The sequence below is a fragment of the Mirounga angustirostris genome, unplaced genomic scaffold (genome assembly GCF_029215605.1).
Source record: "Mirounga angustirostris isolate CCGP_5_RB_7025 unplaced genomic scaffold, mMirAng1.0.hap1 SCAF_14, whole genome shotgun sequence".
In the NCBI taxonomy this organism is placed as follows: Eukaryota; Metazoa; Chordata; class Mammalia; order Carnivora; family Phocidae; genus Mirounga; species Mirounga angustirostris.
In genome coordinates, this window is record NW_026991722.1 from 17,705,871 (window position 1) to 17,721,120 (window position 15,250).

At 52.7% G+C, this 15,250-nt stretch overlaps 1 protein-coding gene across 2 annotated transcripts in view; it reads right to left on the bottom strand.

Annotated features, from left to right (window-relative positions):
• ONECUT2 (one cut homeobox 2) overlaps nt 1-14,457 on the bottom strand; it is a 46,105-nt gene extending 31,648 nt beyond the window's left edge. For both annotated transcript variants that reach the window (XM_045886324.3, XM_064578843.1), the window contains exon 1: nt 13,216-14,457. In XM_045886324.3, the coding sequence (XP_045742280.1) occupies nt 13,216-14,443 (1,228 nt within the window). In that variant the 5' untranslated portion in view covers nt 14,444-14,457. The remainder of the gene's footprint in view (nt 1-13,215) is intronic.
• Nucleotides 14,458-15,250: the final 793 nt, after the last annotated feature.

The following is a 15,250-nucleotide window of genomic DNA, read 5'->3' on the forward strand; positions in this document are numbered from 1 at the left end:
GGTAGTGGTGAGGGGGTCAGAGTGAAGCAAGAACATGAGTTCACTTTGAGGTAAAGCAAATTTGAGGGCATTCAGGCAAAGATGTTCAGATGAGGAAGGAAATAAGAACCTGGAATGAGGAGAGACATCAGGGCTGGGGAGAGACTAAGAAGTCCTCAGCATAGAGAGATGGTAACCAAATGGATGAGATCTTCCAGGGTGAGTATGCTGAGCATAAAAATTAAATAGCCTCGGCCAGAATGCTGAGCTAGATGGACAAAGCAAGAGGAGCCTAGAAAGGAGACTGACGAGGAGTGGCCAGAATACTAACAAAAGAAGAAGAGAGTATACTATTACTTCAGAAGTCAAGAGAAGAGGGGGTTTCAGGGTGCGGGTGGTCAGCGGTGTGTCAAACGCTGAGGAGATGAGAAATAAGAACCGATAAGCGTCCATTGGATTTGCCTACAAAAACCTCAACAGTGACACTGGTAAGAGCTGGTTTAGTAAACAGGAGTGGCTAGAAGCAGCCTGCAGAGGGCTGGGTCTGAAGGGGTAAGTAAGAAACAGGCACGGAGTTAAGGCAACTCCAGAAGTGAAGAGAGGGAAGAGATGAAGTTAGAACAGGTGTTGGGGGGTGCATTTTTTTTTTTAAAAAAGAAAAACTGGAGCATAAAAATGTGGATGGGAAAAAGGTAATGGAGATGGAGAAGTTAAAAGCACAGGGAAGGCTGGGGTCCTGAGAAGGCAGGAGAGGCAAGGGCCCAGAATCAGGCTGAGAAACTGGCCTTCATCAGAAAAGCAGATTCTTCCTTTTCAGAAGAATGAAAGAGAAAGGAAGAAAGGTTGTACATTGAGATGAATAAAGAGTCCACTCTTGTGCCTTGTACATGAACTGAAGTGAACTCTGGTGTACATCAGGAGACAACTGAATCTGAGATTTTAAAAAAAAATCTCTTAGATTTGGGAATCTGTCATACTGTTTCAGAAAAGCAAGAAGTTCTTTACTCCACCCATTTTTTAGTATTTGGAATCAAAGAAGACTAAGAGAAGTCCTGTTCATATTGCAGTCTTGTTGAAATATCTTTTGAAAAGCACACAGAATTCACTAGAAAAGAGATGCATTTAAGTACAAGCCCTTGCAGAGTGTACTGCCTTATTTTTTTTTGTACTGCCTTATTTTAATAAGATGCACTGATAAATATAAAATAGACTGAAGAAAGGCTTTGCTTACCATCAAATACGTGTTTTACTGGGAAAGGTTTTGATGGTGTAACCCAATAACTATTAAGAAATGCATGTCTGCAAATTCAAAGATTATATAGCTTGAAGAAACTGCTTTACTCAGTGTTTATCAAATAGATTTAAAACCAGTTCTTAGATCTCATTTAAATATGTTCCTGCTCATTTCTAGGGCAAAATTTTAGGCATTTAGACAAAGAAAATTATTTTCTTTTTAATATTCGCAGTGTGAATGCCCTCTCACATTTGTTTTGTTTGGGGCTGTATTTTCCTTCTTTTCATCCAAGAGCCACTTGGAATTTAAAGATGAATTGTCACAGGGAAGACCATCTCATCTATCATATTCTTGACTTTCTTTTTAAAGTGGACATACTTGTCTGTTCCTGTGCCCTATCTCCCTGAGAACCACTTTAGCAATAAATTAGGCTTGAACTAAAATTCCTTGAAATTAAGCAAAAGTTTTACATACTAATTAGCTTTGAGAGGGGCTCCTGGGTGGCTCAGTTGGTTGAATGTCTGGCTCTTCTTTTTGGCTCAGGTCATGATCTCAGGGTTGTGGGATCGAGCCCTGCAACAGGCTCCATGCTCAGCCTTGGAGTCCACTTGAGATTCTCTCCCTCTCCCTCCTCCTCTGCCCTTCCCCCTTTCTAAAATAAAATAAATAAAGTCCCTTATTAGCTTTAGGAAGTCAAGGGCCATTTTACTAGAAACCCAAAGAGATATGAGTTGTGCACACCAAAAGAACCCACCTGTCTCTTTTCTCTGGAATAAAAACACAAATGAAGCAGAGCAACTGACTAAAAATGGCCAGAGTCAGGGGTCTGTGCCTAATGTTAGCTCTCACCCTGGCTAGGCCTGTCTGACTCCACTGTGTGGCCTGAAGGAAGTGACTCAACCCTTGACCTGCAGAAGTGGTGCAGAGGTTCTAAAAGAGAGCCCATCAAAGATGACTCTCAAGAAATCAAACCTAGCTTCAAGATTTATTGGAGGTAGTGATGTCCCTTAGTTGGCTCTCCCTGCAACATTACTGCTGATACAGTGTGAGAATATTGTTTAATATAATGAAACTATGTTTTCAAAAATCAGCACGTAGGTGGGGCGAGGTTGGGGGAAGCAGGCTGTAAACCTTGAAAGGAAATCCAAATCTAAAATATCGTGTTGAGAGTTGCAATCAGCATCTGCACGAGACAGTAAAGTGGAGTAAAACAGTTTAATCCCTCAGCCCCCCAACAGAGGTAATGCTCTTCTTTTTCCGAAGGAAAGGGTCGTTTAGCATCTTTTGTCCTCTCACTCGGCATCGCCTCCTCTCCCTCTATTATCGTTGACCTCACACAGAGAACCGAAGCCATGGGGCGCCAGAGAAAATCTGAGGCCCTGTTATGTCTGGGGCTCTGAGATCTAGAGAGCTGGAGCTAGTGATCAGGGTCCTGCCCAGATTTAACCCGAGGAGAGGGCCCATCTTCCTTCTCTGGGTTGAGATGGAAACTCGCTCAGACCGCAGTCCAAGCGCGTAGGCTCTGGGGCGCTCCGTGGCGCTGTTCGTGGTGCTGAAGCCCGCGCCCGAGCGCGGAGGCAGCAACCCACCCACGGGCGCTAGGCAGCCAGGGGCTCGGGCCGAGATCGATGTGAGGCGAGTCTGGAAAGAGCTGCCGCCCACAGAGCTACAGCCAGCTCCACAGTTTGGCTCCAAATCTAGCTCACTGGCTCACTTCTTTGCAATTGCAAACCTGCTGGTTCACTTTTTCTCGTCCCAGGGGATTTCGCAGGGCCCACCGCTGGCTCGCTGATTTGGCATATCTCTTTCCTGATGTCCTCCCTTGCCAATACTAATTCTCTCCCACCCCCTCTCCTTTGTACAATATGTTACCTTTGCAGAACACCTTACAGCCCTCACAGCTCTCACTGGCACCATCAACTGAGCCGTTTCTCCTACACACACAGCCATTCCTCTTCTCTCCCACAGATATTTTTTGCTTTCTCCACCCCTCCTCTCCCAAGCAGGAGACTATTGCCTCAACGTGCAGGGTGGGCAAATCACCTCACCCATCACAGCAGACCCACTGGTTTCTCTTTGCCGATGAATTCGGAGAGACAGAGGCTAGAGTCCCAAAGGACAAGGAAAAAGTCCCTCAAGAAAATGTGGGTAGTGGCCTGAAGATTGAGGGCTGGGGACACATACTAGGAGCAAAGTAAAGGAAGGGGTTTGGGCCTCGTGGGAGGTGCAAGGCTTACTGCAGTTAGAAGACTCCCGGCAGGTGGCACTCTAGCTCAAGGTGCTCTCCACAGAAGCCCTGACTATGCTGGGGCTCCACCTCAAACCTAAACAACTCCCCACCGCACCCCAGCCATGTTTGCAGGTCTGTTTTCCTCTTGATCCAAGCACTTATCCAGACTATATTCCTGCTAATAAGCACCATTTGCACAATTCTACTTACTGTAATGCACAATGAACAAAACATAAATAGAAAAGAGAGGGCTAGTGGGAGGATTTTTTTTTCCCTGGGGTGACTGATGGTGCTCAGATCAGAACTGTTTAATCATCAATAACATGATTCAGCAATTGGGAAATGTAAACAAATTGTGCAACTGCTTGCTGCTTGCAGGTCAAAGCCCTGAAGGGGCCGACAGCACTGGGCCAAGCTTGGGGAGGGCAATGCCAGCAGAATGCCCCCTGCCTCCCACCAGGGCAGAGCTGGCTATGCCTACAGGCTGACTGGCGTGACCTTTGGCTTTTGCACCACACACACGATTGGGCTGGGGTTAATGGCGCTTTGCAGGGAGCTCCAGTTGAGTAAACAAAAAATGCCTTGCCTTGTTCTAATGGAGCACATTATTATGAGACCTAAGCCTTCATCCAGGCCCCTGCAGCTGCTCTGCAGGTCAGTGCTACCAATAAAGCAATTAGCCAATGAGAAAACTCTTCTTCCCCGAGGGGGACTGTGAGGGTTTTGTTGCAGTTGCTGTGCTTTGCTTTGGGTTTTTAAACAGGCAATCCAAGTTGATCTGAGCCTCTTACATCAGACTCCAGGATGAGGACAGTGAAATTGTGTGTTTGCTGAGTGTGATATTTTAAGGGACTGGACCCTTCCTCAACATAGCCTGGAGAGCTCACTGCTTCCTGTTCAATTAACCTGAACCATAGCTGAACTCTGCCCTTTGAACTCACTCAGCAGATAAATACATTAGCTCACCTAAGGAATCATTAATATTTTTCAATCACAGAAAACAAACATGAATGTCCGAACATAACCCAAGAGATAGCCAATTAGGAATAATGCATGTACCATGTTGAAAAAAATCACAAATGGATGTTATTTACAGAACAAAAAGGGTCAAGGAAGGAATGAAATAGATAATGCCAACAATTCTGGAAACAAAGAGGACTTTCATTTTCCTATCTGCAAACATGAGGGATACTGAGGAATATTTAGCAATTCCTATTCCATCTATACTGCTCTTTAAATAAATAATTTAAAAAAGTTGTCCTTTCTGTTGGCCTGGTTTCTACCTACTTCCATCAGAACACAAAACTCCAGGCCCCCTCTCTTCTGGAATGACTTCTGTGTCCATGCTCAAATATATATACAAAATGTTGCATTTCTGGGGACAGTTCTAGTCTATTCCTGATTTGCTACAAATGAACCAAAATAATTTTTATGGAAGTATTAACTGCTTTTAAGTACCAGCTTGAATGACCCAAGCTAGTGGCTTGATTGAAATAATTTTATAGTAGAAAATGATGTTCCTGAGACTTTGCTACTCGCGCATATAAACAGATTTTCTTTTGTAGAAAAAAAGGAGAGATGCTAAATACATCTATTTTGTTCTTAACCCTGTGTCAGAATGAGAAAAACATCTCCAACCGAGTCATTACACATTTCAGTTTGATTCAGTTTCACTTCCCACAATTCTGCCTCCTGACCCCTCCCCTCCTACCCCCCTTTTCATTTTTGTTTGGTTTGGAGTGTGGGCTTAATGCCCAGCTATCCTAGATGAGAACACTTAAAGGAATATCACAAGCACGAAGGGTAAATCTATTGAACGAGGGTCTTTAACTATGTGGTTTCCTTAAAGGGAAAGGCTGGATCAATAGGATCAATATGAAAGGTTTCCCTGGCCCTGCATAAAAGGGTAAGGGCTTCTCTTTTCACTGGTTTAACTTTACACTCTGACAAATGCAAATCAATGGATCTGTGTTTACAACAGATTCCCTAACAGACTCAACTTGGGTAAAGCCCAGAGCCTCGCCCTGGGGGTGGGGAGTCAGGGCTTGCTCTAGGAGGATGCTCTAAGGCAAAGCTTCACGCTCAAGGCCCTGCGGGTAGAGTAGGGAGTGAGCTGCCAATAGCTACCAATCACTGTTAAAGAACGGGCTTGTTGGCCCACTGAGGTCCTGATGCTGCTGCCTGTGGAACACCAAATAGGTCCCTCCAAGGATGTCTCAACCCAAAGACAAAGCCAGTCTGGTGAGCCAGTCAACGTTGTTTCCTACCTATATAGATTTGCGAGGTTAACTATACAGAGGAGGCAGGAATGAAATATCTAAAATTGGAGCAGGCCTTTCTTAGGTGGTAACTGGCTCTCTTAGCAATCGCAAGGCAAACCACTAAACCTGTGGGTTCTTTTCCTCTTAATTTTACCTTTCCCTTTAAAAATGTGATGCTTTCCAGAGATTACATGACTTCAAGTCAATACCAGTTACAGAGAAATTATTTTTCTTCCTGCAGGAGAAAGTATATGTATATTCGATTACACGAACCAAAGTCTGATGATTAAATTACGTTGGAGGTGTGCTTCCAACCCAAGCAAAGTCTGCATTCTACAGAAGAGTAATGGATCTTCGAATGGCGACAGAGGCACTAAGGTGGAATGCAGAGCCTCCCTTCCCTCTGGGGCAATTTGTGTGGGGACACTTTGCATAAAAAATGTGCACAACTTCTAGGAATCCTGCTCCCCAAGTAAGACTAACTCTATATGCATGTCGACAGTCTGCCTTAGTGCTTTGCCAATTCTGCACCTTGTCAGGCACCAGATGGGCTGAATTACCCAATAAGTTTCCCTTCTTCCCCTCTCCCTGCACCTACAAGAACTTATGCACATTTTCCAGAGTTGTTGCCTTGAGTGAGACTTGGAAAACGAAAAGCCTTTCCCAAAGGCAATGAAGTGGGGTAGGGGGACAGAGTGGGTGAAGAGGGTTGCTGATGGGCCTCCAGCCCATCTCGAGCAGGCTCTGTACATGATAGCCTAAATGATCCCATTAGACTTCTTCATAATGTTCTCTCCCCACCAAGAAAAGTATCCCCTGGTGAAAGTGATTTCCCCCAGGTCAGGGAAGAAAAAAAAAAGTGTTTCTGAGAAGGTCAGGGGTGAGGGTAATCCAGAGAGTCTGTAGATAAAGTTTAAGGCCCAGGGTGCCTGTATACTCACTCTTTTCCCCAGAGCCCTTTATCCAGGCAATTATTTCTATTTATTCCTTTCTCATTTCCCTTCCTTTGGCAAGAACCCAGAAATTAAATCTCTCTCCTTCTCCTTTGAGGTTTTCATTCCTCCAGGGATGCCCCTACATGATACCACTCTTCCTGAAAACAGTTTCTGCCAACATCAGCCACCAGCTGTAGTGTGGTGGGGCTCAGTACTTTCTTCCTTCAACCTCTTTCCTCTGATATTCCTTTAGAAACAGATACTAAAGGCCAGAAAACCAAGAGGTGAAGACAGAAGGAGAGGCAGGCTCTCCTTCCCTCAGGGTTCAGGTTTGGAGCTTGGGAAGGTAAACCTGCCCAGAGCCCTGTTACCTCTGGACCTGGCTCTAGAAGGAAGTAAAACATTTATCCTCTTGGATACAAAATCTGGGGAGTCAGTTTCTCCTCTGCCCTACCCTCACCGTTCACCAGAATCCCTGCCCTATTTTGGGATTCTAAGATGGGTATGGAGGAGAGTCTCAGCTCACTCACCCCTCCCAGAACCTAGGAGCTCTTGGGGGAGGGGGTAGGAGAGGGGGGCAGTTGTCTTCCTAACCTGAAGGACACCACCCACTCTCCTTGGTTTCTCTTATCTGATCACCTGACCCAGGTAACTGTAGTTTTCAGGAGGGGGGGTGGGCATATTCTTAATAGAAATCAAGCTGTACCAAAGATCTCTTCTTTAAGAAGTCCACTGGTGGGGGGGCGGGCGTCTGGGTGGCTCAGATGGTTGGGCGTCTGCCTTTGGCTCAGGTCATGATCCCAGGGTCCTGGGATCAAGCCCCGCATCAGGCTCCCTGCTCAGCGGGGAGCCTGCTTCTCCCCCTCCCTCTGCTTCTCCCCCTGCTCATGTTCTCTCTCTCTCTATCTCTGTGTCTCAAATGAATAAATAAAAAAATCTTAAAGAAAAAAAAGTCCACTGGTGGGAAGATGAACCCCGTCTCTGGGAATGACAGAAAGAAATACCAGTTCACCCTTTGGCACACCTCAAAGCAGAACCATGAAAGATTTTTCTTCTTTCTCTTCTTCCTTTTTCTCATTTTATTCTTGGAGAAGGAAGGAAAACACTTCTTTCCTTCCAGATTGAGACCTCCTCTTGAAGGAAATGCTTAGTTTTCACCAGTTGGAAGATTTAGAATTTCAAAAAGCCAGAACAATTTAATTCCCATCCCACCCCCACTACCACCCCAGCTCTTTCATGCTTTTCAGTAAAATTCACCTTATTGTTCCTTCTGGAAGAATAAGCCACCATTTGGCAAGGGGAGCCACTGGGGGCATGGTGTGGACTTCTGCCCCAGGGGAAGGAAGGAAGAGCTGAAGAGTCCTTTCTTTTCCAGTCAATGCAGATGCTTCAGAGAAAACCTCCCATCCAGGGTCTCAGAGCATAAGTTCTCTCCAGCAGGTGGGAAGGGGTGGGGTGGGGTTCCCCAGTCTGATTTTCTTACCTTCCCGCCCCAGCCCCTATAGGAAACAAGATTCTTCCCTGGTTGACCCAATTAGCCCAGAGCAGACCGTTCTGAGGGATGAAGCCCAGGCCTTTGTCACTGGGGCGGCATTTAATTGCCCACCTAATGCCTCAGTGTAGAAAGTCGGTGAATGCGAACACTTTCGTGTGAATGATTCCTTTTAATGAAAACAAGGAAAGATTCGAGGGGATCCGAGGGTCCGGAAGCTGCGCGGTTATCATGGCAACTTCAGAGACGTTTCCAAGTCGGGTTTGGTCGTTCCCGCATATCGAAAGGTGGGTCAAATTTCCTGGACGGTTTAGAAGGAGGAAAGAAGTTGCCCCGGGCCCTGTTTGACCAGACGAGGACCATGGCGACCCGGGAGCGACGGTCCCCCGAGAACGAGAGAGTTGGGAGGACTCCGGCGCCGCCCGGTGCAGCCCTTCGCGGTTTCGCGGACTCAGCCTGCCGCAGAGCCCTCCGCGGGGAACGCAGGACGCGGTCCGCGCGCGCGCGCGCGCGCGGGGACCACGGAGATGGCTAGCAGTTCTGCGACCCGAGAAAGCCTTAGGAAGGGGCCGGCTGGGGCCGCGCGGGGAGAATCCGCGGTTTGACCGGTGGGCCCGCCGGGAGCAGGCAAAGCTGCGCGGCGGGAACGCCGGGGAGACGGGGGCTGGGGAGCGGGGGCGCTGGCGAGCGCTCTGCTGGGAAGGGCGCGCCGTCGGGCTTACTGGAAACGCGCCGGATCAGGTTCCAGATCAATGAGATCTGGGTCCACACGTTTACGTTATTGTTGCCAGCATTAATGCTCTTTTAATCTTCTAAACATTATCAGCATCGATCTCCCTCCATATACACATTTGTTTGAAAAAGTGACATAACCACACGGTGGAAAGCCTGGAATAAAAATAAATGCACAGCCGCTCGCGTCGAGGGCGCCTGGCGGCCTGGGCTACTTCTCGCGCTCGGCTTCACCCCCTTTCCTTGCGTTCGGTCTTCTCCGCCCGCTCCCGCTCACCCTGATGCGTGTTAGAAAGGTGTTTTCCAGGCACCCGGGACTTGACCAAACAAGGACAGTAGCGAGCTTTTCAATTATTAATCCGACCAGCCAGCAGGCGAAAGCATCTCGTGTTCGGTACGGACGTGGGTTGCGTTCGGTCTCTGGGGCTCGGATCCCGCCCTAAACTGTGGGGAGACAGGGGCTGAGCTGGGCCTGGAGCTGGACCGGCGGGACAATGAGGTCCCCGCCTCTCTGCTTAGAAAGATGCCAGTCGGCCAGCGTAGCCCACGACTTTCCTGGTGCCGAAGGAGAAACGCAGGCCTGTGGTGCCCCTGGCAGAAGCCGCTGCGCACGGTCCCGGGCAGGCTCTGCCGCCGCGGGCGTCAGGTGGCCCAGGCAACCTCTCGGCAGGTTGGTGAAAGGCCATGGCTGTCTGAACAGTTGCCTCCAGACTGGCCGCTGGGAGTTGCTGTCTGAAGAGGGCCGTATGTCTGTCCACCGCCGGGACACGTGGCAGGTTCCCAGCAGGCCGCCCCGGGAGCCCGGGTCACGGGAGGCGCAAACCGTGGCAGGCTATACCGTCAGAGGCTCCGCTCTGGCTGCTGGGCGCTGGAGGAAACCACTCCTGCCACGGAGGCCCTGATTTTCCTCCGTGAGCCGCCCGTCCAGGTTTTGCCTGGGTTTTTCCCCCCCCCCACCCAGTCCCTCCTTTTTCGCGTCCGTGCTTGGTTCAGAGGCTTCTTGGGCTCAAAGTTGGGGAGTGTTAGTGTTTAAACCCGCGGGAGTTTGTTCTCGCCCGCCTGGTGCCGGGAAATACAAACTGCCCTGCGGGAGCGCGCGCCGAGAGCCGCCGAATGCGCGGTTGCAACTCCTTCCTGCCTTGGCCACCCTTTCCCAACGAAATCGTGCTCTTGGGGTCCGTTTCCCTGAAATCTAGTGCTGGGGCGATCTGGGTTTCCCCGACGTCTTGTCCCTGACCCTTTGAAATGCCACCCTGAGCTGTGGATACACCCAAGCAGTGGGCGCAGAGGAGAGAGACCTGGGGGAGGCAAGTGGGGGAGGAGAGGAAGGACCTGCTTCTGGGGCGCCTAAGGTGAGGTCTGCAGGAGCGGGTCCAAATCAGACATCTTGATTCCGAGGTCCTTCAGATCCCTGTCTGCTTGGGCCTCTGGCAAGACCCAGAGGGGTCCAAATTGAGAAAGAGAAAGGGAAACTAAAAGGAGACGAAGGGAGAGAAAAGAGGCCTGGTTGGGGCGAGCTGGAGGTGCCCAGGCGGCTCTTGGAGGCTCTGGCCTGGCAGTTAGGTCCAGCTGCCCTGTGGAGCCATGGGCTTGTTTAACCCCCAGAGCCCTACCGTGTGGGCCCTCAACAGCGTCCCTGCAGGGATTCCGATCAATACTCCTGGTGGGGAAGGCCTCTGCTTTTCTTCTCCATTTGCTCCTGTCCCCTAGCGCTCCTGAGCACATAATACCTACTTACCAGTCCTAGCTTCTGTGTCAGTGTCTGAAGAGACTGATCTACTGACCCCAAACTGAAAAGCCTCCTATGTAATAATAACCACTCAACACACTTGTAGTTGCTGATAAAATGGCCAGATAAAAAGGCTAAAGCTCTTGTCCCTTTTCAACTCGGGGTAATAAAACAGACACACATTTGAATGCTTGAGCAAAGCGGGGTCCTCAGCAGGAATTTCCCACTCGCTGAAGGGGGCTTTCAGTCTCCTGTGGCGGTGGCTTCAGCACTCCTCCTCTGGAAAGCCTCCATGCTTCCCGGGGCCAGCCCCTAAGGATTGCACCCCTACCCTGACTTTCCTGGGGTGGGGTGGTGGGTCTGGGGACCCCCATGTATGCCACACTCTCCCTTATCCCAGCAATGCTTGGGGCTGAGTTAGGCTAACACGTAAAGCATTACGTGCCATATCACTTTCTGACACACATTGGCACAAGGTTCCTTCCTTCCTTCCTTCCTTCCTTTCCTTCCTTCCTTCCTTCCCTCCAGCTCTGTCCTTTGCAGGACAGGCATGAGGGGGCGGCAGTGCTCTGAGATGGTCTGGAATAGACTAGCTGTCATCCTGCCTTTAATGTACCCTCTACTCCAGCTGCCAAGTTCCTTCTGGCCACCTGTGCCCAGGAAGCCAGCCGATGCTAGAGCTTACCTAAGAGGGACTGGGGGCGTTTTGGGGGGCCAAGACAAAGGGGTACCACACTGTTCAGAAGTGTCAGTAAGCCTCCAGTTTCTCACCGCTGCCCTCTATGCACTGCTTAATCTTTCCTAGGAACCAGGAGCAAATAAGAGAAAATTGTAGTGGAGAATGAAGTGTAAGCTAAAGGAGAAAGATTACTAAACGCACACCAAAGTATTGGGAATCCATCGATTTGGGGAAGCTTTTGGGGGAATAGTTTTCTTTACCTTTTCAGATCAATACTGAGAGGCGATAACTGCCTGGAGATCGGAGGCGGAGGCGGTCAGAGTGGCAACGCCCCCTCCCCAAGCCTGGGTGAACACGCCCCCAGCCCGGTCCGGCGTCGGTAGAGTGCACCCCATAAGCCAGGCTGAGCGGTGCGAGGAAAGCCCCAGGGAGCGGGAGAGGAAGCCTGAGCTTGCCGCTCCGGAAGCGCGTTGTGTATAGCTCCGAACCGTGCCGGCCGCACACAACGCACATCCCACTTTCCGCACCAATGTAAATCACTGCCACTACGGATTGTCCCCTCGGTGGCCCGCGGATCCAGAGAGATGGCCCCAGTCCAAGAGAAACTGCCCATCCAGACTTGCAGTAGGGTACTGTGTGTCCTCCCCAGTGGGGCGCCTGGACACTTTGGCCCTCTGGACCCACGGCTAGGTCCTGGGGGCTGCGCAATTGCCACGCGCACCGCGCTGGGTCTGCGCGCACAAAAGCGCGCAACTGTGTGCCAGTCGCAGCCGCTGCTGCGTCTTTCTCTCTCGCTCCCGCCGCCCACACAGGAGGTATCTGTGTTCCTAGAACAATAGAGGGCTGTACCTCGCGGCTCGGCCGCTAGAGGAGGCACAAAGAACCAAGCCCGCTCCAGAACAATGTAACCAGCGCGTCGACCCGTCCCCTCCCGCGGGCCGCCTGCCCTCCCCGCCGCCGCGCTACGCGCACAATCAGCGTCCGCTTAATGCAAAGGCGGAGCCTGTAGCCCGTGGCCAAGATGCATTAACTAACCTGCATCTTAATTTTTCAACACCTCTCCTCACGAGCGCCCAGCCTCTCTCCGAGCCCAGCCAAACCTCGGGAAATCCCAGCAAAAGCTGGGAGCCGGGCAAGGGTGGCCGGCGAGTTAGTCAGGGAGCTCTCCATTCTTAGTTTTTCCTCCCCCATCCTCCTAGAGGTGAACGTGTTAGTCCTAACCTTCGTCTTTGCACCCTCCCCTCTCTGTAGGCAGTGCCAAGCCGGCTCTTTCGGTCAGAAACTCCCCGCGCCAACGCCAAGGCCGGAGATGAGCCTGGAAAGCGCTGTTGTATCCTAGCCACCCGTTCCCCGAGCGGTCAAGATTGTGACTCCTGCTAATAACTAACAAGTTTGCCTGATATGATGGGTAGGAAAAGAACGGAGAATTTTTTTTTTTCCCTTTCTCAAGAGCAAAGCCCCTCAACTGCCTCCATATAGGGAAACCAGGCAGCCTGGAAAACTGAAATGTATTGTCTAAGCAAGAGTTCAAGTGCACACGGCTTTGAAAAGGGCCAATCCCGGGTCTCTGTGAGTCCTGTAAAGAGAAAGCTCCTAGTGGACATCGCGCACCCCGTCCCTTGTCCCACAGCTAGGGAAGGTCAGAAAGAGGGGTAAAATTGGCACATTCAGGGGAAGGTGAATGAAATGTGGTGGAGGGGGGTCGGTCAATGAAAGCTCGGAGTCAAGGAGGGAGGAAGAGAGGTAAGAAGATGCAAAAGAAAAAGAGAACAGAAAAGGAAGAAGGAAGAAGAAGGAAATGACAGAAGAAGAAATAAAGTCGAGAGAAAATAGAAAGTGCGGAGAGGAGGAAAGAACCGAGGCTAGGCGCGCTGACCTGGGGCCACAAGCCCCCCCGGAGCCCTCTCCACAGCAGCCGGGCTCCAGGAGACCCTCTGTGCTTACCTGCCAGGCGTAAGGCGGACATGCGCTGGAACTCGGGCTCCTGCAGCCACTTCCACATCCTGCGAAAGGTCTCCCTGCCAGATTTGAGTTTACTCCACGGTTTTGGGTTCCGGAGCAGGTCGGAGAGAGTCCCCTGAGACCGGCACAGCACCCTCTGCGCGAAGATAGCCTGTGGGATGCTGTAGCGCTTCAGCTCGGCGGTGATGCGCTGGGCCACCTCTTTGGTGTTGATCTCCTCCAGCTGGCCCGATGTAGCCACCTGCGAGCCAGACGAGGACGAGGGTGGCCGCTCACGGCTGGGCGCCAGCACCGGCCCGTGGGACTGAGCATGGCCCGGGTGGTGCAGGCCGTTGAGGTGCGACATCATGGCCGCGGGCGGGGTGCCCAGGCCGCGGGACAGGTGCTGCTCACCGCGGGTCAGCATGGCAGTGTGGTGCGCGTCGAAGTTAGGGCTGAGCATTTTGTCGTGGCCCGGCGGCCCGTAGTTGGGCAGGCTCTGCTGCGCGTTGTGGAGGCCGCCCAGCCCGTTGCCCAGCGGCGTGGCGGCCAGCGGGGACAGGCTCTGGCTCATGCCGGGCATCTCCTTGTAGGGGCTGTAAAGGTTGTTCATGGTCGGGAGCCCGCGCTCGTCGCGCATGAGGGTGAAGCTGCCGCTGACGTTGCCCGACAGGCGCTGGGGGTGGTGGTGGTGGTGGTGGTGTGGGTGGTGGTGCGGGTGCGGATGGTGGAACTTGTCCGACACGGTGGAGATGGGCGGCAGCGGCTGGAGCGGCGTCAGCGTGGTGTAGGTGTTGCTCATGCCCATGCCGGGCGGGGACGAGTCGCAAGACATGCTCATGGCGTGATGGAGCGGGATGGAGAGCTCGGGCCGGTAGTCACCGCCGTCCAGGATCGAGGCCATGCTAGTGACCATGGCCGAGCGCGACGCCGCCGCCGCCGCCGCTGCCGCCGTCCCCAGCTCCTGGTGCGCCGTTGGCGGCGGCGGAGGGCCCCGCAGCGAGCCAGCAGCGCCGCGGCCCGCGTGGTGGGGGCTGGGGCTGGCCAGCAGCTCCTGCTCATGGCTTGGGCCCCCGCCGCCGCCCCCGCCGCCCCCGCCACCGCCCCCGCCGCTGCCGCCGCCGGCCGGCCCGTGCAAAGTGCCCAGACTTTCCATTGTCAGCTCCGGGTTCATGGCGCAGCCTTCTAGGTCTTTGGTGAGGCATCGATAGGCGGTGTAGGCAGCCTTCATTCAGTCCATCGGGGCCCGGGGGCGGCGGGGGCGGCGGGGGCAGCCGGCGGGCTGGCAAGGCGCGCGTGGCGGAGCTCGGTCGCGGGAGCGGGGGAGGGCGCGGGAGTGCGTGAGTGTGTGGAGGGGGAGCGTGCGTGCGGGTGTGCGCCCCAGGCTGCGGGCGGGCAGGCGGGCGCGCCCGGGGTGGGGGCGGGGTGGGGGCGGACCGGGCGTGCGAGCGGGAGAGGGGAGGGGGCGGGGAGGGAGGGAGGGATCACCGGGCCCCACCGCTCGGGCCGGCGCGCTGCCTCGCCATGTCCGAGCCCGCTCCGGCGCCGACGTCTTCTGTTTGGGTGAGCGGGAGCTGTCCAGAAGGGCTCTGCCGCTCGCCGGGGCAGCCAACCTAGCCTCCCGGACCCGGGGCGGGGCAGCGCCCGATGGGCGCCGCAAACAGCCACTCCGAGAGCGCCGCTGCCCTGGGGGGCGGGCCTCCTGAGTGCGACTGCCAATGGCTGATGAGGGGGCGGGGCCATGCGTTTCAGGTTTGGCTGACGGCTCTGTGTCTTTTTTTCCTCCTTTGCCACTAGACTCAAACGTCAAGGAGAGGGAGGGAGGGAAAGAGGGGGTAGTGGGGAGAGAGAGGCGAGAGTGCGAGCGAGGGAGAGAAATTATGTTAAAGATGCCGCTCTGTGTCCCTCTTGAGCAGCTGCGATCTGTAGAAAAGGGCATTGCTTTAGTTCCCTTTGCCTCACCTCACAGCTTTTCTGGAGGCTAGCAAGCCAGTCTGTACTGTGAAAAAACAAACCCAAGTCTCCTAGCAGGCCACTT